Here is a 23,300-nt window from a genome sequence, read left to right as displayed (position 1 = left end):
CTATCTATCTATCTATCTATCTATCTATCTATCTATCCATCCATCCATCCATCCATCTATATCCAGATGTGCGCGTGCGCGTGTCTGCGCGTGAGGAGGTAGGGGAGGCGCGGAGTGAGGGCGGAAGTGGCGCTCGTGCACGTTACAATCTCCAGTGCTGTAGCTCGAGTGTAAACAGCAGCTGCAGCAGGGGACGGAGGACGGCGGCTCGGTGTGCTGCAGCGCTCTCAACCCGCTCTCACCCTGTTCTCACCCCGCTCTCAACGGCTTCACGGTAGACTTAATGACTTACAGCTCGTCAGGAGAACCGCTGGACACGAGGACCTTCAACAGCCCTGGTACTTTGTCTGTGAGCTGAACACTTTGTCGGACTCTTCGGGTGTTCCTCTCAGTTCTACAGGGAAAAAGTGTCATTTCCAGCTTCCTCACTTTCGCCTCCATGAGCGGTGTATCCCGGTGTTTTCTCCTCAGACAGAAGAGCTGATTGTACACGGTGATTTTCCGGGGACGTTTTACTCCCCGAAGGTGGACATTCCGTGTGAGGACGTCCCCCGTTCACTCAGGATGATTCGGCGCGGTCTGACCCGGCTAGCTGTCCTGGAATAGCTAGACGAAGCTAGCTGAGGTAAATCCCGAGTCATTTGATTTCAACGTCCAGCGGTTGCCGCGACAAATCGAGATTACGAACGGTTCGTCTCGCGCCAATGGCGGAGAGCGGCGTGCTGAAGCAGGTCAAGCCTGGAGAAAGCGCCGGCGACGGAAGGACGAAGGACGGGCGGGAGAGCCCCGGTTCCGTAAGGATGAAGCCTCAGCCTCACCAGTCGCCTTCCAGCCGCTCCGCCAAGTATCACGCGCTCGCCGGCGGCCACTCGTTCCGCAGAGTGACTCTGACCAAGCCGACTTTCTGCCATCACTGCAGCGACTTCATCTGGGGGCTCGTGGGCTACGTCTGTGACGGTAATGACCGGTTCTCCATCTCAGATTTAACATCTGGATCTCAAGTTCACGTGCGATTTAAAATATAAAAAAGTGCATTTCTCTTTGTTTTTAAATCAGATTGCAAGGAGACATTCAACTGTGCAATGCATTTATGCACGTCATTTCGTGTGTGTGTTTGTGTGTGTGTACGATATGCATGCAATCTCATATTCACGTGCAAAAAAGCTCCTAGTGCTCAAGCTTCTCGCAGTGCACAACAGGGGAGACCCCCGAATTGTGGAGTACAGAAGTGAAACAATAACCTGTGCAGTGGATTCAACCTGAGTGCAGGGCAGAGAAACACACTATCCCTCACCCTTTTACACCTGGGTCTGTTTTTGTGTTATCTGACCTGCACGAAACTCTGTTTGTCCATGTACATCTCTTTTTTTTCTCGCTGGCTTCGTTCTCTGGTGTGTATCGAATAGCTGCCTCTGGGAAAGGAGCGAGATTGATGGCGCTCGATTTCAGGAATCCTTAATTGGCCGAAGATGTCTGGCCTCCCATCTTGAAGGGCATACTTAATTGATGGAGGGTGAGGGAGAGAGACAGACAGAGAAACGGAGTGAGGAAGAGAGAGAGAGTGTATGGACTCGGGAGTGCTAGCAGTCACTAATCCCTCCGTCTTGGACAATTGCACTAAGAGCACTGAGGCGGAAATCAGATAGTACATTGATCGTGTGTGTGTGTGTGTGTGTGTGTGTGTGTGTGTGTGTGTGTGTGTGTGTGCCTTCATGCAAAGCCACCAGTTTGTGCTCGTTTGTTCAAGCCCTATTCCATGTGTCCAGATGAGTTTCTGGGAAAAGCGCAATCACTTCACAGTCATAACCCTGATTTCAATGCAAGTTTTAAGACCAAAAGGGGAAGATAGCAAAGCTGTGAAGACGAGGGAACAGACAGGAGCTTTTAAAGAGGAAAAAGCACTTGAGGTTAATGCATTCCAGGAAATTGGCGAAAGGGTCCGGTTAGCTTGTTTGCCTGGAGAATTTTCCGCCCTGTCAAACCAGCTTTAGATATCAGGCGTTCATGTTTACTATGCAGAAATACTCATCTGAAGATAGCAGTGCTTCCAGAAACTGTACTTTATTTTGTTATGTTTGGTGAAGCCACATTTTGAAAGCCTATTTCATCAAAAAATGAAAAATGACTAAGATAAATATTGTATGAGAATATTGAGTTTGGCTTTTCATCCTTCACTTGTGGTGTGGTTTGGTGGGTGTGGCTTTGCAGGGAAAGTTAGAATTTGTTTGCCGTTTGAGCAGCCAAGTGTCTGCCAAAATCCCAAACTGTACCTTAAACCATGAGCTCCTGAACCAAGATTTAGCCTGGAAAGATGAAAGCAAGTTGTAGGATTGTCTGGGGTTTAATGAGAAATATTTTAGAAGTCACGTGAAACTGTGGAGCTTTTACAACATTTGAGAATGAACTGTTACGATGAGTAGAGTAGAGTAACTTCAGCGTTTTTTATCTCTGTTATTACCAGATCTACTGCATATTTCAAAACGTTATCATATTCAGAAATTGCAAGGTCCTTCTAGTCAGGAAAGACATGCCTTAAAGTTCATCAGAGAGCCATCGTCGTCACTCTGCATGTTCCTGGCAGAACAGGCCGAGTGCGTTGCGATGACTCATTGTGATTTCCTTATATTTCTTTCTCCATCACCCGTGATAATCTCGAGGTCCTGATTCTACTTTCCTAACGCTAATCAGATGAGTTTTGCTCAACTGCTTACTCCAGTGACCAGTGTGAAAAATGTTTGACGAAACCGAAATGCACCTCTAGTCGACTCTCCGAGGGCCACCGAGTCACAGCGTAGATAATGGGAACGTTCCCTTAGAGATTCTAAAGGATCACCTTGAAGCAGTCACTGGGGCTGGAGGAATGGGCGGGACTCCAGCTTGTGATTGACACTAGCGGTGTTGCCAGGCAGAACCGTTTCACAAGTCGTGATCAACTCTTCAAGGTTGACATGGCAACAGATAGAAATGGAAGGGGAGGAGGGCGCTGTAGACGGGGATAGTGAGGAACGTCTGAGGACACGAGGAAACGTAAACGTACACAAACGTCGGGCTTGTTATGGAGTGACGCAGCTAATCTACAGTTCAGCTTGGGGTTTTATTAGAAATCTGGAAGTATTTGAGTTAAAAAAAAGAAAGGAAAACATAATAATAGAGATGGTGATATAAGTAGGTGGTACAAGCACAATAAAAAAATTTGAAGGTACATTTGTGGGTCTGCGACACAGACAAGGGTTTTTTGTGCGATCATAAGTCAGAACGGCGTGTATTTATGTGTCTATAAAATATTATTATACCTTGTGCCCTCACAGAGTTTCTGTCAATTGTTTTCTTTTTCTGCCTGGAGGCCATTGATTTTTAAAATCTAATTAAGTCTTTCATAATATGCCATCCCACCACTTACCCTTAAGCTTGAATTGCTTAAATTAAACCCTATAGCATGGGGTTAGAAGGGTATTAAGTCTTTAAATAATTAAAAACCATTTTATTTCACACTGCAACAATGGAACTATAGCGAGTGTAGACATCTTTTACATGTTGTGTAATATGTATATATACATATGTATATGTGTGTATATACACTTACAGTGTCTGTCAATTGTTTGGAAACACCTATGCAAAAACACATTTTTGTTTTTGTGCAACAAACTGGTTAAAAGCCAAAAACACACAAGAATTAGACAGTGAATGACTGAAAGAAGTTCTGTGGAGTGCCATTTTTCTCTAACAGAAGAACTTGTGTAAGACGGAGAAGAGGAGAGAAGATGTGATCTATCTGCAAAAATTTATACAGATAGTTTTTCCAGGTTGCATTCTACAGTACGAGAGGGGCCTCTAGATGCAAATCATCGACACCGCAAGCTGTTTATTTGAATTGTCTTTTTTTTTTTTTTTTGTATGCAGCTGTTTTTATTGATTTGAAGGGTTACTTTTTGTTTCGGGTTGTTAAACGCATGGTTTGGGGTCGTTTTCGAGCAGGGAAGGTTTGAGACTTATTCTGGAAAGTGAAAGGAATCCTGAACCAGCCTAGTTTGTTGCATAGAAACAGAAGTAGTATGGATGTGTCTCCAAAGTAATGAGAATGTGGTTAAAAATATATAATGTATTAACAAAAATAAGATATTTTTGAATCAATAAGAACCAACCACAGTGCTCGGGGATTTAAAGATTTTACATTCCTCTCTTCCTTTACAGTTTAACATTCAGATTTATTGCATTACAGGATTTTCAGTCTGGATTATTGGATTAACTCCCCCATTATTATTTACTTGTTGTCTCATCCGGATTAAATATTAACACGTCAGCAGTTTCATGATGATGTTCGGCAGGAGTTTGCCATCACGACCCGCACAGGATCGATACGTCGATGTCTGTCATGTACGCCTCATATCCTGAGATCGAACATGTCACGTAATACGAGCCTTTTCCCAAGAATCATGCTCCTATCATATTGCATCAAGAGATGCTGATGAGTCGAATTGCTAAATGTTTTTACCCCCAGATTGTTGATTTACAGGATGAGCAAATAGCTGATGCTCATTAGTAAGTGCTCACCAGGAAACATGTCATTGAATGTCCATTAACAAACCACCTGAGATCGTGCGGTTGTAGGAAAACAGTCAGCTGTGTGAGGCAGCACATCCTGAAATGCCTTAATCCTCCTGCAGTTGCTTTAGTTTTTATGCTTTTATTGTTGCACTCGATGTTGAGGAACCTATACATTTCTCTATAGAGATCCTTTACGCATGTGTGTGTGTATATATGTGTGTGTGTGTGTGTGTGTGTGTGTGTGTGTGTGTGTGTGTGTGTGTGTGTGTGTATTTTCCTGCATGTTGGTTACATTCTCATGGACTTTCTGTTACTGAGAACAGCTCAAGCCAGCGAGCCCACTTCCTGTCTTTGAGGAGGATACAAAACCTGAGACTGCGTCAGCAGCGAGTGTGTGTGTGTGTGTGTATATGAGTGTGAGTGTGAGTGTGTACATTCTGTGGGCTGTGTGGGCGGCTAGTAGTGTCATCATGGCCCTGCCAAGTGGCAGAAAAGTTTGGTAGTGAACTTTATTTATTTATTTTTGTTGTTGTTTTTTCCCCCCCTTCAAACTCTGCATAACATCATCAACGTCATCATGCTCATGCAGTCACATCGAGCTCTCATTTAGACTTTTTTTTTGTTTGTTTTTTTGGATCGTGACCAAAAGCCAAACGTGGAACTGATCCTCCTCAATCACATTTCAACAGAAAACATGTCATAGACCGATACGCATATCGACAAAAAAAAGCCCCACAACCAACCCCGCGATACACAACCGCACAACACGCGCATGCCGGACAGTAAATAAAAAAATCATACGCGTTAAAAGTTTTGCAGAAACGAGCACCGGTTTTAGTGATTATAACACACACACATACACTTTTTTCATTTGTTAGCAGTTTTTTTTTTTCGCTTAATATCTGTTCTAAAAATATCCATTTCAAACCACATCCAGTTCTTCAGTGATGCCACTTGCTGACGTTTTTATAGCCGTGCATAAAACTCTGAAAGATGAGTTCTGTATCAAACCCTTTTTTTGTTTTTGTTTCATTTCTTTGAAGGTGAAATAGATTTCTTTTTAACTTGTGTGTTTTTGTAAACCATAATGTATGTTTGTGTGCTTCTTGTTTGTTGGATAACAGTCTCTACTTTATCAGCATGGATGGGAGAATGATGGTCAAGGATTTGGTCATACACATACACACACACACACACACACACACACACACACACACACACACACACACACACACACTGTATGAACACCTGTGGACACCTGACCATAAAATTGGTGTGTTTTTTTAACATCTAATTATACATTTAGTCCCCATTTGTGATGTAGGTGAGGAGGCCTGAAGTGCAGTCAGCGTTCACATTCATCCTAAAGGTGTTCAGTAGGGTAGAGGTCGGCACTCTGTAGTGCTCCAAACAAGATCTTCCAATTCATGCCTTGTGCACAGGATTATTGTCATGTTGGAACAGGTTCAGGTCTCCTAGTTTAAGTAAAGGGAAGATTTCATGCTACCGCATCCAAAGACATCCTGCACAATTGTGTGCCTTTTTACATATATATTAATGCTGCAGCTATCAATTATTTTAGTAATTTAGTAATGTGATTGATATGAGACTTGGCACATCAGTAAAAAAATATTTGGTGATTAAAAATTATATTTCGGTGGATTATTTTTCTATTTTCTTTATACGTGTGTAAAGAGAGGATGTCATTAATAATTGTGTTGCATTCAAGGTTTTAATTTAGCCTTATATATATATATATATATATATATATATATATATATATATATATATATATATATATATATATATATATATTTATTACATTTCTGTCTTTGCAAGAAGAAACCGTTTACACTCCCTGTGTTTCGTTAGTCAGCCCTTGTTTACACATTAGGTGTGAAATGTGTAGTTTCTGTGTGTTCTGATGATCAGTAACACAGTGGTAATGTGTGTATGTAGATATGAAAACTAACACAAACTCTATCTCTCACACACACACTCTCATTCTATCTATCTCTCACACTCTCTCTCTCTCTCTCTCTCTCTCTCTCTCTCTCTCTCTCTCTCTCTCTCTCTCTCTCTTTCTCTTCTACAGTGTGTAACTTCATGTCCCACGAGAAGTGTTTGAAGCACGTGCGGACCGTGTGCTCCTGCATGGCGCCCACGCTGGTGCGGGTGAGTGAGAACCTGTCAAAACTGTCTCGCACACACACACACACACACACACACACACACACCTTTACACACAGGTCATGTGACAGTGTTATCAGTGTAATTATCACTGAAATTCCCATCCTGGTGGCTAATAAAGCTATAAACAGAAGTGGTTCCAGATTAATATTCTGCCTTAATAATTAATAAAACTGCAGCTCTGTGTTTCAAATAAATAAATAAACAAAACAGGAAAACAAAGAGGCGTTAAATTGGCAGGCTGGCCTCAGTTCTCTTGCCCACACACCACACGCAGCCCTTTAATGATTACCCAGCCGTCCTGTGAGCTCCTGGATTTGCTCTCTCCGTCTCTCTATCGCTATCTTTCTGTCTTTCTTTTTCACTTGTTGTATTACATAATGGATAGGCAGAGTGAAGCAGTCATCATGCTGAGACTGTGACCTCTTACAATTGCAGTTTTGTAATCTTCAGCTGCTCATTTAATTCCTGGTTCATTTCCTGATACTACAATCGTTCAAATAGATTTCTTTTTTCTCTCTTCATGAAGCTACACTCGTTACCCAATAATGACAGTGACAACAGAATTACAGAAAACTGACATATCACATGTACATAAGTATTCAGAACATCCCTTGAACTTTAGCTCATGTGCCTCCCATGTCTCTTGATCATTGCTGAGATATTTCTACACCTTGATTGGAGTCTACTTAAGGAAAAGTTGATTGAATTAGGGCTGCAACGATTCCTCGAGTAATTCAAATACAAAAATGCATCGAGGCAAATAATTTATTTGCCCTTTTTAGTTTAGTCTTTTTAACTACACACGGAACACCGTGTTTCCCCACAGACCATCATTACTGACGCACCATCGCTAAACTCTGGAGTGCTCTGGACAGGTAAACACTATGGAAGTCCATTTCGACTGCATACAATTATTTTTTTTCCGCCTAATTCCACCTTTTTATTCGCCAATTCTGACTTTATTTCTCGGAACACCGAATACCCCCATCCAACCTGACCCAGCAGGAGAGGATTTGCCATGAAGACTAGCAGAAGATACACAATTGTAGTATCAGGCTGCAACAAAACAACATTGAAAAAAGTCCAGGTGGTCTGAATAATGAATACGGAATGCAACGTACGTGTGTATGCTTATTTATGCAAATGCTTAGAGAAGTCCTTTTGGTTGAAATAAAAATAGAACTACTGTGCAACCTCATGCCTCAACCACAAAGCCAGTTTTAGGTTCTGCTTCTCCTGTTGCTGTTTTTGAAGCTGTTCCGCATTGAAAGAAGCAGGTCCTGAGCAGGAAACAAGGTCACTTCCTGTAGCCTACTGTAGGAAGTTTTGGAGGAGCCAGACAGGAAGTGGTCTTTTTTCTGAGCAGGACGAGCTCAAGGACGTGTGTGCTTAAGGACATTCAGTCTTGGAGCCAGTGTTGCTGTTTGCATGCTTGTTAGAATGGAGTTCTGTCTTACACCAATGGCTTTCTCTCTGACATCGCTATTGCTTGCAGGATTCTTAATTACCCGGATTCTTTTCTAGCCTGTCAACCCAAAATCGCGTGTTGTGTGTCTCAGGGCAGTGCGTCCGAATCAATCACACACTCGTGGTCACACTCCCTGCCACTGTAAATAAATCTGCATCTTATGGCCTGCTTGCTTCTCTTCTCACAGGGCCACCCGAAGGTCTCAAATCCCAACAAGACTTGAGTCAAGTGAGGTCATTTGCCACATCAATATAGTTATCGATTGTGTAAATCTCTGCTGGCGTTTGGTAGATGTTGAGATGTTGTTGTTTTTTTATTTGAGGAAATTGCTTGTCGTTTTTTTATTTTTTTTATTAAAGCTGTTCATTATTATTAACATTCGTGATCATCAACATTGAAACATTTGAATAAAAAATTTTTGTCCTGATTTATTTATTTATTTATTTATTACTATTTACGCATTAATATGAAATGAGGCATATGGTAAACCAAATGTGGGCATGTTCTGGTACTTTAACTTTCACTAGAATTTTGATAAGCTGCTGTTTTGTCAGTATCTCGCATTGCATTGTTTGGTTATCAGATGAACTGTAACGTTCGACATGACTATGCACATAACTGAGAGTTTACCAGCTGCTTACTATGATGGTGTTACAGAATATTAGCAATTTTTTTTTTTTTTTTTACCTTTGCTGCTGTTTTTCTCAGTGTGTTTGAAACAACTTCTTTCTCAGTGACTTTTCAGTTTGTTACCCTGTAATAGAGTTTTCATCACCCTTGTCACTCCTGCAGGTTCCTGTTGCTCACTGCTTCGGTCCAGCCGGTCAGAAGAAGCGTTTCTGCTGCGTGTGTCGCAAGAACCTTGAGGGAACTTTGGCCCTGCGCTGTGAAGGTGTGTGTGTGTGTTAACCATCTACAATCTACACATTTACTCTAATGATGTTACATTTATGATTTCAATTTTTGTGTTCTTTCATTTGTCTTGAGGATCTGAAAATCTTATGGATTTTGTGTGATTGAGTGTGTGAGTGTGAGTGTGTGTGTGTGTGTGAGTGAGTGAGTCAGTCAGCGTGTCTGGCTCTGCTGTCTTATTTAGACTCTATCTGTATTTACATGCTATGCTGTCATACCATTCCTTTCTCTTTCTCTACTACGCTTTCTATGTTTCTCCCTTTTTGTGTGTGTGTGTGTTCATTTATCTGCCCAGTACCTGCTTGATGTGGATCTGCTGTTGCCACGGCAACACAGGATGGTCTTTTACAGGGGCTTCAATTCTTAGAACGACATTAAAAAAAGGAAGCATTTTCTTCCTTTTTCACTTTATGCATGTATGTCATCCTATCCTGCCCCCCCCTTCTCCTTTTCTCTCACACTCTGTTTCACACACTCTCACACACACAGACACACTGTCTCTCTATTTTCACACTACACCCCCCCCACGTTTTCAACTTTGTTTCTTCTTCTTTTCTTTCTAATCGAATACAGATATAGAAAAACAGCCTTTTGCCTTTGCACAGATTAATTGTAGCTGATGCTTTTGCTTGTTGTTGTTGTTATTTATTTATTTATTTTTTTGGGGGGGGGGTCTTCAAAATCCGAAAGTAAAATGCAGGTCTGGTTTTGGAAAAAGTGTGATTCTCTCTTATACTGAAACACGGGACTTTTCTTCATCCATTTACATGACAGTCACTTGTTTTTACGCCTGTGCGTGACCCGCACAACGTTCTGACTGGTAGCCCATGCTTGTGTGTGTTTCAGTGTGTGAGCTGCACGTTCATAACGACTGCGCCCCGTTTGTCTGTAGTGACTGTCGTCTGTGTCATCAAGATGGAGGCCTGGACTACGTAAGTGTGTTCTTCATACAACCATTGTACAATCCTTCTTGCCATGAGAATAGTAAGGGCAGGTACTGGAAGTTCTTGTACTTGGTCTTCTGAAGTAAAGATTCCTAATTCTGTATTACTGATACTGAATATATATTTATTGGTCATTAATTGTTTCATAACCCACTGACTTTTGACCCAATGGCAGGACACGTTACCTCACCACTGGCGGGAGGGAAACATGGCATCAGGGGCACGCTGCGAGGTGTGCCGGCGTGTCTGCGGGTCCTCTGATGTTCTCGCCGGGAAGAGGTGCGAGTGGTGCGGTGTGACGGTAAGCTCGCTTCTGCTGCGATTCGATTCCCAGTGCGTTTTCTACACACGTCAATCAACTTCATGCATAATATGCACAGATAATATAACCTGTATAACCAATGTACACGTATACAGAACCCCAATTCGAAAAAAGTTAGGGGTGCAAAATGTAAATAAAACAGAATTTGCAAATCTCATTAATACATATTCTAGTCATAATAATGAAAAAAAATCAAATGTTTATACTGATAACATATACCATTTTAAGAAAGAAATCGTTAATATTCATTTGATGGCTGCAATCTCAAAAAAGTTGGGACAGGTACATGTTTACCACTGTGTAGCATCGCGTCTTCTGTCCGTATACATCTAGGAACTGAGGAGACCATTTGCTTATGTTCTGGTAGAGGAATATTGTCCCATTTGTGTCTGATAAGGATAGGATTCTAGCTGCACAACAGTTTCGGGTGTTCTTTGTTGTATTTTTTGTTTCTTGATGAATTTTTCAAAGGGAAAAAAACGTCTAGACTGCAGGCAGTTTATATGTTTCAATGTTTTATTGGGAATAAAATTTGGGTTTATAAGATTTGTGAATCTTTGCATTCTGTCTTATTTGCATTTTATACAGTGTCCCAACTTTTTTGGAGTTGTGGCTGCATTAAATAGTGTTGAAATTCCCAAACAGCGTAATGCTAGTGTTCCTTAATGCTGATTGGTCATGAAGAATTAGTTATTTTCTATAATGCCAGCTCGGACAGAATTTATATTAATGCGGTCTATTAATACATTATTATTTCATTATTATTATCACAAAACTATTAAATTATGATTTACATTTTGTTTACGACATTCTTTCTTTTCGATGCATGTAATACTCATCTCATTTCATCATTTCGGACTTTACGTAATTTTCCATGTAGATTAAGTCATTTAGAGTCATTTTCAGAGTGGAATATGTTTAAAGGTGGAAAACAGTGCAGCATCGTCTAACATTCTGAGGATTGTTTGATGGAAACCGAAATGTCGTTATGTCAACAACATGGACCTGAACATGGAGGTTACAGTATTCTTCATCACTGCAGATTTTTTATCTTTCAATGGGAACAGAGTTGGTCCACTTTGAGCATGCTCTCCAAAGCAGATTCACACATCAGCACCACACACACACATACACTCTGGTCAGAAAGGCAGGTCAGAGGAAATGGCCACTCGTATAATCGTTGTAGCATCTAAACGTTCTCAAAGACAATCACAGATTTAAAACGCATGGTATGATGAGAAATTCATTTTAAAAATTATGTTAAAAATATATATATATTTTTTTATGCAAATATGTTTAATGATTTAAAGGGTAACAGATAATGCAAGTTTACAGGGCTGTGTTTTATTCATGACCTCTTTTCTGGTTTCTTTCGGTAAAAGGGTTTTGATTATCCTAGTAATTTCACTATCTGTCAAATGTGTGTGTGTGTGTGTTTGTGTGTTTGCAGGCTCACGCATCTTGTTATATAACAATCCCTACTGAATGCGGTCTGGGTCGTCTGCGCAACATGATCCTGCACCCCAGCTGTGTACGCGTCTGCTCGCGCAACTTCAGCAAGATGCACTGCTATCGCATCTCGGAGCTCCCGCAGCAGTGCGAACTGGGTAATCAGCCTGCCGAGACGACATTCGTTAATAGAGCCATGGTGCTTAGACTCAACGTCACTGCTTTCAATCCTTTGCTAATTCAGCCATTAAAATAACGTGGGACCGGAAGGTTATGAGTTTCAATCTCAGGGCTGTTAGAGAGTTTGCTTTACTTGACATTTTTATGAAGGTTTTATGCCTCAAGATTTACATAGGATAACTTTACTTTTTCATGGATGTTTGTGGTTTTTTTTTTTGTAGATAATCTAGATGACTCCGATGCACAGAACCCAGCAGCACTAAAGGACAATCAGTCTTCTGGGTCATCGGATACTGGTAATGTATATGACTATTAATTTGCTTCACCCTCGTGATTTTAAAGTTTTATAATAATACAGCATTAAACCACAGTGTTACTGAGTCGTCAGAAGTTTTTATTTATTTGCATTGATTCGACTGCAGCTCTGACAAAAGTTCTGGTTGCATGACAAGATTAGAGGTTTCTATTAAAGCACTTGTAACAATTCAACTAAAGTGGGCTTTATTCTATTTTTTTTTTTTACATATTTGCAGCGGTGAGCCATCGGTCTCGACAAGGCCTTCTCTGCTGACCTAAACACAATCAGATTCACCGACTTATGTTTTAATTTATTTTTTCCATGAATATATAAAATGATTCATAATATTCTATTCTCTCCGTATGTTCATGTTAGAGTTTCTATCCAGCCCCATTATGTGTTGCCGGTGTCAAAGAAATTTACTTTAAGTCCTTCTGAATCAACAATATGGGCGCCTGTAGCTTTAAATACATAAGAATGAAGCTGTTAATTTAACCAATCAGATTTATAGTTGGTGACACCGGAACCATTTAGCAGGCGTACGTAAACATCTGCAATATTATGTCCCTCGATTGGATGGTCAGAAAGCGTGCCACAAGGAAAACCTAGGGTTATTTTTAGAGGTTAATTTTGATGCTTCTGCTTCTACGCCTGCAGTGAAAGGAGACATGTTGAATTGTGTTCAGTGGGTTTTTTGCTTTAGTAATGACATTCAAGATATAAGATACTCGTTTTGTGATACAGCAAACATCATGATTGTCACAAAGAAGTCAGTCCTGTGTGTTTTATTTATACTATGATCATCTTTTTTTATTTGATTTATAAGGGATGATTTCTGTCCTGTATATCGACAATATGACATTGTAATTTAATATAAAATGCCTTTAAAAAGCTTAAAGAATTTCTCCTGTTTTAGGTAAGCAAACTCTGAGAGTATTCGACGGCGATGACGGCATGAAACGTAATCAATTCCGGCTGGTCTCCATTCCTAGAAGCACAAAGAACGAGGAAGTAGTGGTGAGATTTTAACAGTTTTTTCTCCTCCTCTCCTTCCTTAAAAAAACAATGGCATCAGCACAAAGTCAGGAATGACTGACAAGGCAGGAAGGAAGGAGGAGGAAAATAGATTTTAAAAAAAGCACAGAGTAATTTTGTTTATAATTTAATAAAGTTGTATGAAACTGTATAATGATGTAATTGTAACAGATGTCAGGATATAATCACACTGATGGTTTGGCATCCTCTTGTACTCCCTGTTTGAGCAGGAAGCGGCGCTGAAAGCGTTCTACATCCCGGATGATGTGCAGGACTACGAGCTCCAAAGTTACACCCACCCTGACCTGCTAATCGATGACATCATCAACCGCAATGGCATGCCTGACAACAAGGTGGTCTTCAAGGACTGCCAGCCGGAGGTGTGGCTTATTCGGGCCAAGCCCAAAGAAACAGAAGTGCTCAAGATCTACACTGACTGGCAGAAGTAAGAGAATATTTAAATTATTTACAACCACACGTACTGACAATGTATTGGCCAGACAATGACATAATCCATATATACAGATGTCCAATTGGAGTTAAATTCCGGATCAGATTTCTGGTTATATGATATAAGCGTTGATGCCATGCGCAAATAGACTATAGTTTATCTGTGAACTAGTCATGTTATTTTGGCTTATGCTTTTTTTGTGTATGTGTATCAATCTGCAGGGTTGATGTTGCCAATATAAGTATCACGGTTGGGAAGAGCAGAACGGTAGATTCTGTTATTAAGGAAGTGCTCGTCCAGCTCAGAAAACAGGTACAACCCTCGATTCCTACTTTATAACACACACATAGACAAGATGAAACTAAGATATTACACTCTCCTCCGTTTCTAACGGTTCTCCACACCTGACCCATCATTGGGTTAAACACCTATTTATCTATATTTCGCTGTTCTTAGAAGTTAATTAAACATTAGCTCCTTAAGATTTCATTAGATGCGTCCCAAATAGCGACACTGTTCAATTGATATATTTATTTTCTATTATTAGTATTAGTATCTAATGACATTCCCATATATGAGAATGAAACCCTTTAATTCAAAACCTTCCAAGACCTCGAGGCTGCGTCATTGCTGCTGTTGTTTACTGATGATAATAATATTAAGCGAAAAATTATGTCACCACAATTCCCACGACGAATTGCGTGGTGTTGAAGTATGGAAAGGTTGCCAGGTTGGTTCAGGATTCCTTTTACCCAGAATAAGTTTCCAACGTTCCCTGCTCCAAAACAACCCAACACCATTAAGCTTTAATGTATTTATTTATTTATTTATTTATTTATTTATTTATTTATTTATTTTTAAGTGACACTGTGTTGTTCGAAATCCCTGATCCCAGCCAGTGTCTGTGCTCATGGGAAAACAAACGGTTAAACAATAAAGATCATTCATGCTTTTTTAAAATATTTTCTCAACTGTGTAGTGTTTTACACTGCCGTGTGTGTGTGTGTGTGTTCCAGAGTGAAAACCCTGCCGATTTTAACCTGGTGGAGGTTTTCATGGGCGGCAAACAAGGTAAGATCAAGTATCCCCTTTAATTCCCACCATACTATAATTAAAGTGCAGTGAAAGATGCACACTTTCACTGTAAGATGTTTGATTAGTGTCTTCTACTGAAGGATGTGTTAATTACATTTACTACATTGAAATTTAGTACTAAGATTTAATGGAACAACATGATTCACATCATGGTGTCCATGAACTTGATTAGACGTAAAGGAGTGTGTGTTCGTGTGTGTATGAGATCAAGACTAGACAATAAAATTGTGGACTTTGTGATCGTCCTGCAGTACAGAAGCAAGTTCTTGGTGGTCAGGATCTGTTAATGGACAAGCTGCAGGAGATCAGGAAGGTATTAAATTTACTTCTTTATCACATAACTGAAAGCACTCACGGGTGATTTTTGTTTTGATGCTGCTCTTTTCTCAGTTCCTGAATGAATCTTTGCATGCGTGTATGTGTTTCAGACGTCACTGAGGCAGATGAACCAGACACGCTTTTACATTGTGGAGAGCAGGAACCGGGTGGTCCAGGTGGACTTGCTGGTCGGAGGACTTCCTCTGCAGCTCAGCACCGAGGAGTACACGGAGCTGCTTCAGGAACACCTTGCTGTCAAGAGTCAGTCTCACTCTCTCGCTTTTTTTTTTTTTTTTGCATATGTCAAATTCTCCTGCAAATTTCCATTCACAATTTAACCCTGATTTTTTACACGACAAAGTCAATGAACAGAGAACTCTCTTCCTCTTTTTGTCCCTTGCTTTCTCTCTCTCTCTGCAGGTCACTTGGTCACAGTCACTCACATCTACCAAGCTGAAGGTGAGGAACTTGTCACCGTAGCAACAGTTCTATGGCAACCTGGCTTACATCCAGGCTCTGGCCATGGAGGAAATGGATAATCCCTCACTCTCTCTCTCTTTCTCTCTCTCTCTTTTTCTCCGTGTCTCCGAGTGTGAAAAATCCCTTTGTTCTTTAACACTGCCCCAATGCCCCTATTGTTTGAAATCAGACTTCTCGACTCCATTGAATCCTACTGATGATAGTGTGTGTGAGTGTGTGTGTGTGCTCTGACTGCTAAAGCCTGTCCTACGCGCAGATCTATAAAGGAGATTTTTGTTTCTCTGCCTCCCTTTCTCTCTCTCTCTCACACACACACACACACACACACACACACAAAAGCACGAGGAGATGCTTGGCAGCTACCCTCTATCACCCATGCTCCTTCAAGCACCATTGAATTAAATAACCTGAAATGGTCGTTTAACCTCAGATGATCCCACTTCCTGTTCCCTAACGTCTTCTAACAAGACTGTGACTGTGTTGTGTTATATTTACAATGAACAGTGAGTTCTAACACGTGTGTGTGTGTGTGTGTGTGTTGTGAAGGAGCGGTTGCTTTGCAGATCACATGTTTCTCCGAAGCCGAACGCATTTACATGCTGGCTAAAGACACCAGCATCTGCGGCAAGCAGCTCACCTGTCTCGTCATACCTGAGATCCTGGTACGCATCCTTTTCTTCGTCTTTCCCTCTGTCTCTTTAATATCACAATCTATCTTTTTATCTCTTACACTCGGCCTAATTTAAAACAGTATAGAAGATTAAAAACACAGAGGTTCAGTTGGTTAAGCTTTTGGTTCACTGCACTATTTCGTGTCTACATTCATCTGTTTCCTGTGCACATAATTCCACATACCCGATGTCTCAGTGAAATGCACCAGCCACCTCTAGTGGACAGCTGAGAACAAGCATAGAGCTTTTTTCTTGCTATAATTTTCACCCTTGTGTGTGTGTTCCCACAGAAAAACAAGCTCGCCAAAGGTTCTTGCCCTTTGCTTTTGTTTGTTAACCCTAAAAGTGGAGGCCTGAAAGGTAGAGAGATCCTTTATGGCTTCCGGAAACTTCTCAACCCTCATCAGGTGTTTGAGCTGACCAGTGGAGGGCCACTGCCTGGGTAAGTACATCTCTGGCAAAGATTAAAGCTGCACTATGCTTATTTCTTTCTTTATTATTATTTTAATTGCTTTATTTCTGGTTGGAAAATGTGTAACTGGTGAGGGTTGCATGCAGATCCAAACTTTATCTGGTCTTCCTCCATGTGTTGTTAAATTGATAAGTTGCTTGTATGCCGAACAGGTTGCACACGTTTCGTGAGGTTCCCCATTTCCGCATGCTAGTGTGTGGAGGAGACGGGACAGTGGGATGGGTGCTTGGTGTGCTGGAGAGCATCAGGCACAAACTAGCCTGTTCTGAGCCTGCCATTAGCATCGTTCCTCTGGGCACAGGTACATTAATTTTACAGAACAATTCAGCTTTAAAGCCCAAACATAAGAAGGTCTTTTCTATCCCTCTGTAAAGGTGATGTCATTGGTGGGTTTTTTTAAAGGTAATGACCTGGCACGTGTCCTGCGATGGGGGTCGGGTTACAGTGGCGAGGATCCCTACAACATCCTAGTCTCAGTGGACGAGGCAGAAGAGGTGAAGATGGACCGCTGGACCATTCTGTTTGATGCTCAGGAAATAACTGAGGACGGAAAGCAGAATGGCTTCCTGGAGCCTCCTAAGGTACTATATTACAGCTCAAATCCTGATGTTTAAACACACTGCATGGAAAAGGATGCCCATAGGTACAATTTATTTGTTGATGATGATGGTGTGTATCTTTGTGTTATAGATAGTCCAGATGAATAATTATTTCGGCCTTGGGATCGATGCAGAACTCAGTTTGGACTTCCATCACGCTCGGGAAGAAGAGCCGGGAAAATTCAACAGCAGGTTGGTGATGAACATATCACTTAATATTAAATAAATAAATATTTCCTTGGAACCACCCTGGGGACTTTTTTTTTTTAATTCAGTGATGATAAAAGTCATTGATTTTTATTATCCTTTTTATTTTCTTCTAACTTGCTTGTGTAAAACTTACTCCTAGGACAAACACATCAGGCAAAACGTAGTGTTTATCATGAAACTTCTCTGTACTAGAGAGCTATTTGACACACCCTTAGCTTGTTATTTAGTCTTATTTATTACCTTCTCAGCACAAAAGTTTAGTGTCCTCCTCTTTCGGCCTCTGCTACTTCCCAGGTTTCATAATAAAGGCGTGTACGTGAAAGTCGGCCTGCAGAAACTGAGCCACACACGAAACCTTCACAATGACCTGCAGCTGCAGGTGGACAAGCAGAACATAGAGCTGCCGAATATAGAAGGCCTGATCTTCCTCAACATCCCCAGGTGACCACATACACCTCCTTCTAAATGCTCAAACATTTTGTTGCATTTGGTGGTTGTGAGGATGTCCAAATACATTTCAAATAGAGAGGTGTGTAGTAATTATCTAGTATAAGTTGTATGTGCCTGATATCGTGTGTGTGTTTGTGCAGCTGGGGCTCTGGTGCTGATCTCTGGGGTTCGGACAATGATACACGCTATGACAAACCCAGGATAGATGATAGCATGCTGGAGGTAGTGGGAGTAACCGGGGTGGTCCATATGGTGAGTTCCTTCTCTCGTTCTCTCTAATAAATATCTGATTATTGTCTGATATTCTAAAGCTTAGTAAACACACACGAGGTGGTGATTTTATTTCCTTTGGATTGAAAATCCAGCACGCCGAACAGCTTCAAGAATGTATAAAGTGTGTGTTTTTGTCTTTCAGGGTCAGGTCCAAAGCGGGCTACGCTCAGGGATCCGGATTGCTCAGGGCAGCTATATCCGTATCACTGTGACGAAGCCCATCCCAGTGCAGGTGGACGGTGAGCCATGGATCCAGTCTCCTGGGCAGATCATCATCTCAGCAGCAGGACCCAAGGTACCACAACTGTCAGATTTCTTTTTTTTTTTTTTTTTACCATTATACCAGAATTGTTACAGATTTACTGTACTGTATATTATACTTTATCGGCAGTAATGCACACAGTTGTTTGTGCAGTATTTGTGATCTGATTGAAAGAACTGTGCAGAAATGGAGGTTTCTTCTTTTTTATTTGTAGGTGCACATGCTGAGGAAATCAAAGACCAAGCAAAGAAGCAAGCTGGCAGTCTGAAGGAGGGAAGAGCAGAGAGCTCAGCGTCAGGAGAGGGGGCAATCTGACAGAAAAGCCCACCCCACACACACACACACACACACACACACACACACACACTTTATTCAGAATTCTTCACAATGGCGTGCATTCAGTAACATGTTTGTCTTCACCGCTTTAGTGGGGTAACATTTGTAATTCACTGGATTAGAGAAGACAAAAGAAATGTAAATTTCCTTACCATAAAATGGACTCTTAGGTTTGAGAGGGTGTAGTGGCCACAAATAGAAAAAGTAATTCAACCACTAAAACAGAGTAGTTGCTTAAAATTGTCGTCGTAATTGCTTCCAAGTAAAATCATATCTATTTAGAGTTTGCTATTGTGACTGAAAGTGGTTTTGGGGAACTGAAAGAGGATATAAACTTTAAAACTGAATCCGTATACTGTACGGTTTTGCCCTGTATCCGCCATTATTTTTTCATCTATATATATTTTTACACAGTGTTTAGAGAAACCCTTTGATGCGAGTATGATTCTGCCATGAATCCTCGCAGGACGTTAAAAAAATGAAGTGGATTTATTATTTATTATTGGCTAATTATTTTTAAATTATTATAAATAATTAGATTGGACTCCATTCCGAAGTCAAATAGGAGGTTGGTGCTGTTTCTGGGTGAGAAAACTAAATCTGTCGATTCTGTTTCTCAAGTAGAAAAACTCATGTTTAAGGTTATATAATTGGCAGAGAAAAAACATGTCTGAATTTAGAACAGGATACGCATTTAAAGACTGAATGAAAATGGATGAAAATGAAAGATGAAATAGATCTAGGCTTTACGTAATGAACTTTTCTTTAATCAGGAGTCACATTTGTGAGAAAAGGTGGAACGCGGTTGCCAAAAACTGCCAAAAACCTCTTTATAAGAGCGAAAACGACCGCCTATAATCAACGCTGCTTCAATATTACTGCCATGAATTTTATGTGCCGTAGCAAGTGTCAATCACAGAAACATCTCCGCAAGTCAGACAATCGTTGTACACTCGTGTTAGGAAAGTGTTTCTGCTGACCAATCACGAAACACTTTACATTCCAGTAATGATGCATTCGTGCCGTATTCTTTTTCTCTTTTTTTTTTTATTTTCAAATCCCATCATTTCCTGAGCATGATTTTATTTTATTTTATTCCAATATATGTGCTATAATTAGACAATTTTTTACAGCTGATCTAATTTCCTTCTCGTTGACTGAATCTGTTTGACGCTGACCTGAAGTCAGACGTGTATTTACTTTTGTAACAAGCACCAGCTGATTCGATCTAGTCCAGAAAAACGAATGCTCGAATGTACACAAAGGTTGCTGATTGGCCGCTCTTAGTCATGTGGTCGTGTCGAGTCAAGTGAAGCCTTTAAGTAAGAACCCGTCACGTTGTCGTACGAGCATGAATAGTTTGTGAGTGTGTGTGTATAGATGAACTCTTGTACTAGAGTCGCTTCTACAGGTTATAATATTCTAGACAAATGTTTGCAAAATTGTAAACGTGCCCTACTGTAAAGTTGTACAGTAAATATCTAGGTGTAAGCACAATGCTTTACTATATAGTAATATACTGGATATATTCAGTGTATATACGGTATGTTTTATATATTGAATATATTCATTTAAACTCACAGAATAGTTGTACTGTATTACATGTACTTCTTGATGTACAGTGACTGGTCAGTCCTGTTCCAGTATAGAAAATTCTGTCTATAATAAACTATCAGTGTAGCAGTGTACATACATACAGGAACAAGCGGACTACCACTCCCGCTTCTGTAAACCAGTGCTTGCTCTACATCTACCTCTGTGCTTTCTCTGCTTCTGGTTCTGCCACTACTGCCTGTGCCACTTCTTTTTTTTCTTCATTGGTTTGTTTTAGTGGGATTGGGAATTTTCTGAATGCCAAAGGACTGATCAGTACTGACTGTTGATAGATTAAAGCCTTACACAGATTATCATTATCCAGAAGCTTCTTTTCATTATCAGAAGCTTTCATACCTTTTCGGAGGAACATCCATTTCTTAACCTTTTTCTTTTTCTCTTTCCCTGTCTTATCCCCCACTACGATTCAATATCGGAGCTCTAAATATCAGTCGGTGCTTTAGTAATATACTTAATAGTGAAAAATCGTGGCGTAAAAAAAGGTCGTCAATACACACTTGAAATATGAATCACAAAAATATAGTTTTTTGAAAAAATCGTGAAATGTTTTCAAAACACCAAATTGCACTATATATATAAATATTCTCGAAGCATGATTATGGTCCAAACTGAAAATTTACACCTCGAAAAAAAAATGACTCTTATACACGACTGGTTAAATTCTAAAACAATACTGATATATAGGTTATGAAATTGTGTCTGTATATAATCACAATGTGAGATTGAGATTTTCATTTAGTTTTCACTATAAATATCACTGTACTTGAAATCTCCCAAATTCATAAAATTGAATGTATCTGTTTACAATACAATCTGTGAATTGATTGAAATATATATATATATATATATATATATATATCTGCCATTTCATAAAAAAAAAACCTTTTCGATTCTCCAAATCAGATCCCTACTTACAATCAGCATTACATGTTGTCAGTGTTAGAAGACAAAAGCACCAGTCCTGTACAGTATCGTGGTGGTCGGTTGTCTGCTGATAGACGCTTTGTTGCGCTGTGTGCGTGCTGCTCCTCCTGTAAATCCACAGTGCTTTTGGTAAATGAATCTTCAAACTCACGGTGTTTATTGTAGTAATGTTCTGAATAGTCCTATTTAATTCTTGTTAATTATTGAATTATAATTCCAGATAGTGCCTCATCTAAGTGCTTAGGAACGCTGCAGTATTGATGTGTGTATGTGCAGTCCTTTAGCCTGTTATACACTGATGTTGGTGTTACATATACGATTTTCAACATTTCTGATGTACAAACAAACTTGATGAGAAGAAAGGTTTATGTGGATCAGCGTTATAGCCATGACCTTTATGACCTTTATAAAAAAAAATACCTATTGTCAGGCTTAAACAGATATAAAGTTCATATAAGATAAAAGCTGTAAAGTTGGGCAATGCTGTGTTCCAAGCATTAAAATATTTAATTTGCATGATGTGTCACTCATATAAGTTATACGGCTATAAAGTTTGATACCAGAAATGCTCCTGTAAAAAAAATCTGATTTGGAGGAAGAAAAAAAAAAAAGGTTCTTTACAGTACCTGCAGAGCTGGACAAAGATCTGAAAAAGGCCAAATGTTTTAATATAATGAAAAGAAAGTGTGTTATGCTCTTCAAGCTGCTCTGCTGCTTCAGTGGATGTTGGATGTAGTCGGAGAAGTGTTCTGTTTTAGTTTTTTATTTGTATTTTTAGAGCTTACATGCCTCCACATGACTCCAGTCGTTCAGTTACGTCCCCATGGCATCTCATGTGAACATACACTTTTAGACTGATATAAAAATGCAAGGTTTATGTTTTTAGTATAAAGTAGATGTATATTTTTTTGGAAGAGAAATGTTCATTTTAACTGCCGGGATTATTGCACTGACCATGTTGTTGTACAAAATTCTGTGTCAAATGAATGTTAAATAATATTAAATGTATAGATAGATACATCGCATGTGTAACAAGAATACATGAAGAAAATATAAATTTGGACTTTTTTGTTACGACGCCTGAATTTCTTCTTTATTTTGGTGTATTTTTTGTGTCTGCGTTTAAATCTCAGTGTTGACATTAATATGACCAGTTTTCCCAGTATTAATCATTTTTCTAATTGTTTATGTATATTGGCACTTTCCCCTCAAATGGCTGCTGGTATTTAAACATTTTCAGGATTGGATACAGGACCAAAAGAGTCAGTCTTTTATTTTGGCAAATCCACTTCCTCTAATAAGTTGATGGTATTTTTGTTTTAACCTAATTGGCTAATATTTGCCAAATGCTCCAAACTGACTCTTTGTATTGACTAATCCCATTCATTGGCTGGCAGAATTCACTGGTTACTGAATTTGTCTGACTCAGTCATTGGTTGGAGTTTATCGATTAATTCTAAATCACTGATATGCCACTAAAACTGATTTGTTCCAATGACTGACCCACTAATTGGCTTCTGATATTGACAAATTTCCTTTAATCGTTGCCAGCATTGACTTAACCCCCTCATTTGGCTCTGTTACCCCAAACTGTTTTTTGAGTCATTTGACTTTTGACCCCTGGAATCAGCATTGACTGATCCCCTTTATTCGCTGCTAGTGTTGACTGACCCACTCTGATTAGCTGCTAGTATTCACTAGCATTTATTTCCAGTTTGCAGTAAACTATATTAAAAACTGCTTTATTTTAAATTTTTGTATAAACTATGGATGCTTTTTGGATGCATGTTTTGAGAATC

At 39.9% G+C, this 23,300-nt stretch overlaps 1 protein-coding gene across 1 annotated transcript; it reads left to right on the top strand.

Annotated features, from left to right (window-relative positions):
- Window positions 1-40: 40 nt before the first annotated feature.
- On the top strand, window positions 41-22,575 carry LOC124396637 (diacylglycerol kinase theta). Its single transcript, XM_046865804.1, is given in 24 exon segments — window positions 41-957; window positions 6,641-6,720; window positions 8,999-9,098; window positions 9,965-10,050; window positions 10,238-10,363; window positions 11,835-11,991; window positions 12,235-12,309; window positions 13,228-13,328; window positions 13,577-13,791; window positions 14,019-14,109; window positions 14,814-14,868; window positions 15,144-15,205; window positions 15,321-15,471; window positions 15,631-15,669; window positions 16,237-16,352; window positions 16,652-16,803; window positions 16,986-17,134; window positions 17,236-17,414; window positions 17,524-17,624; window positions 17,937-18,083; window positions 18,233-18,344; window positions 18,508-18,660; window positions 18,842-18,869; window positions 18,872-22,575. Coding segments are annotated over 24 exon segments (2,799 nt in total). The 5' UTR covers window positions 41-704; the 3' UTR covers window positions 18,943-22,575.
- The last annotated feature ends 725 nt before the right edge of the window (window positions 22,576-23,300 follow it).

Source organism: Silurus meridionalis, chromosome 14 (genome assembly GCF_014805685.1).
Source record: "Silurus meridionalis isolate SWU-2019-XX chromosome 14, ASM1480568v1, whole genome shotgun sequence".
In the NCBI taxonomy this organism is placed as follows: Eukaryota; Metazoa; Chordata; class Actinopteri; order Siluriformes; family Siluridae; genus Silurus; species Silurus meridionalis.
The sequence above is the reverse complement of the archived record's forward strand: the minus strand, read 5'-3'. Positions and strand labels throughout refer to the sequence as shown.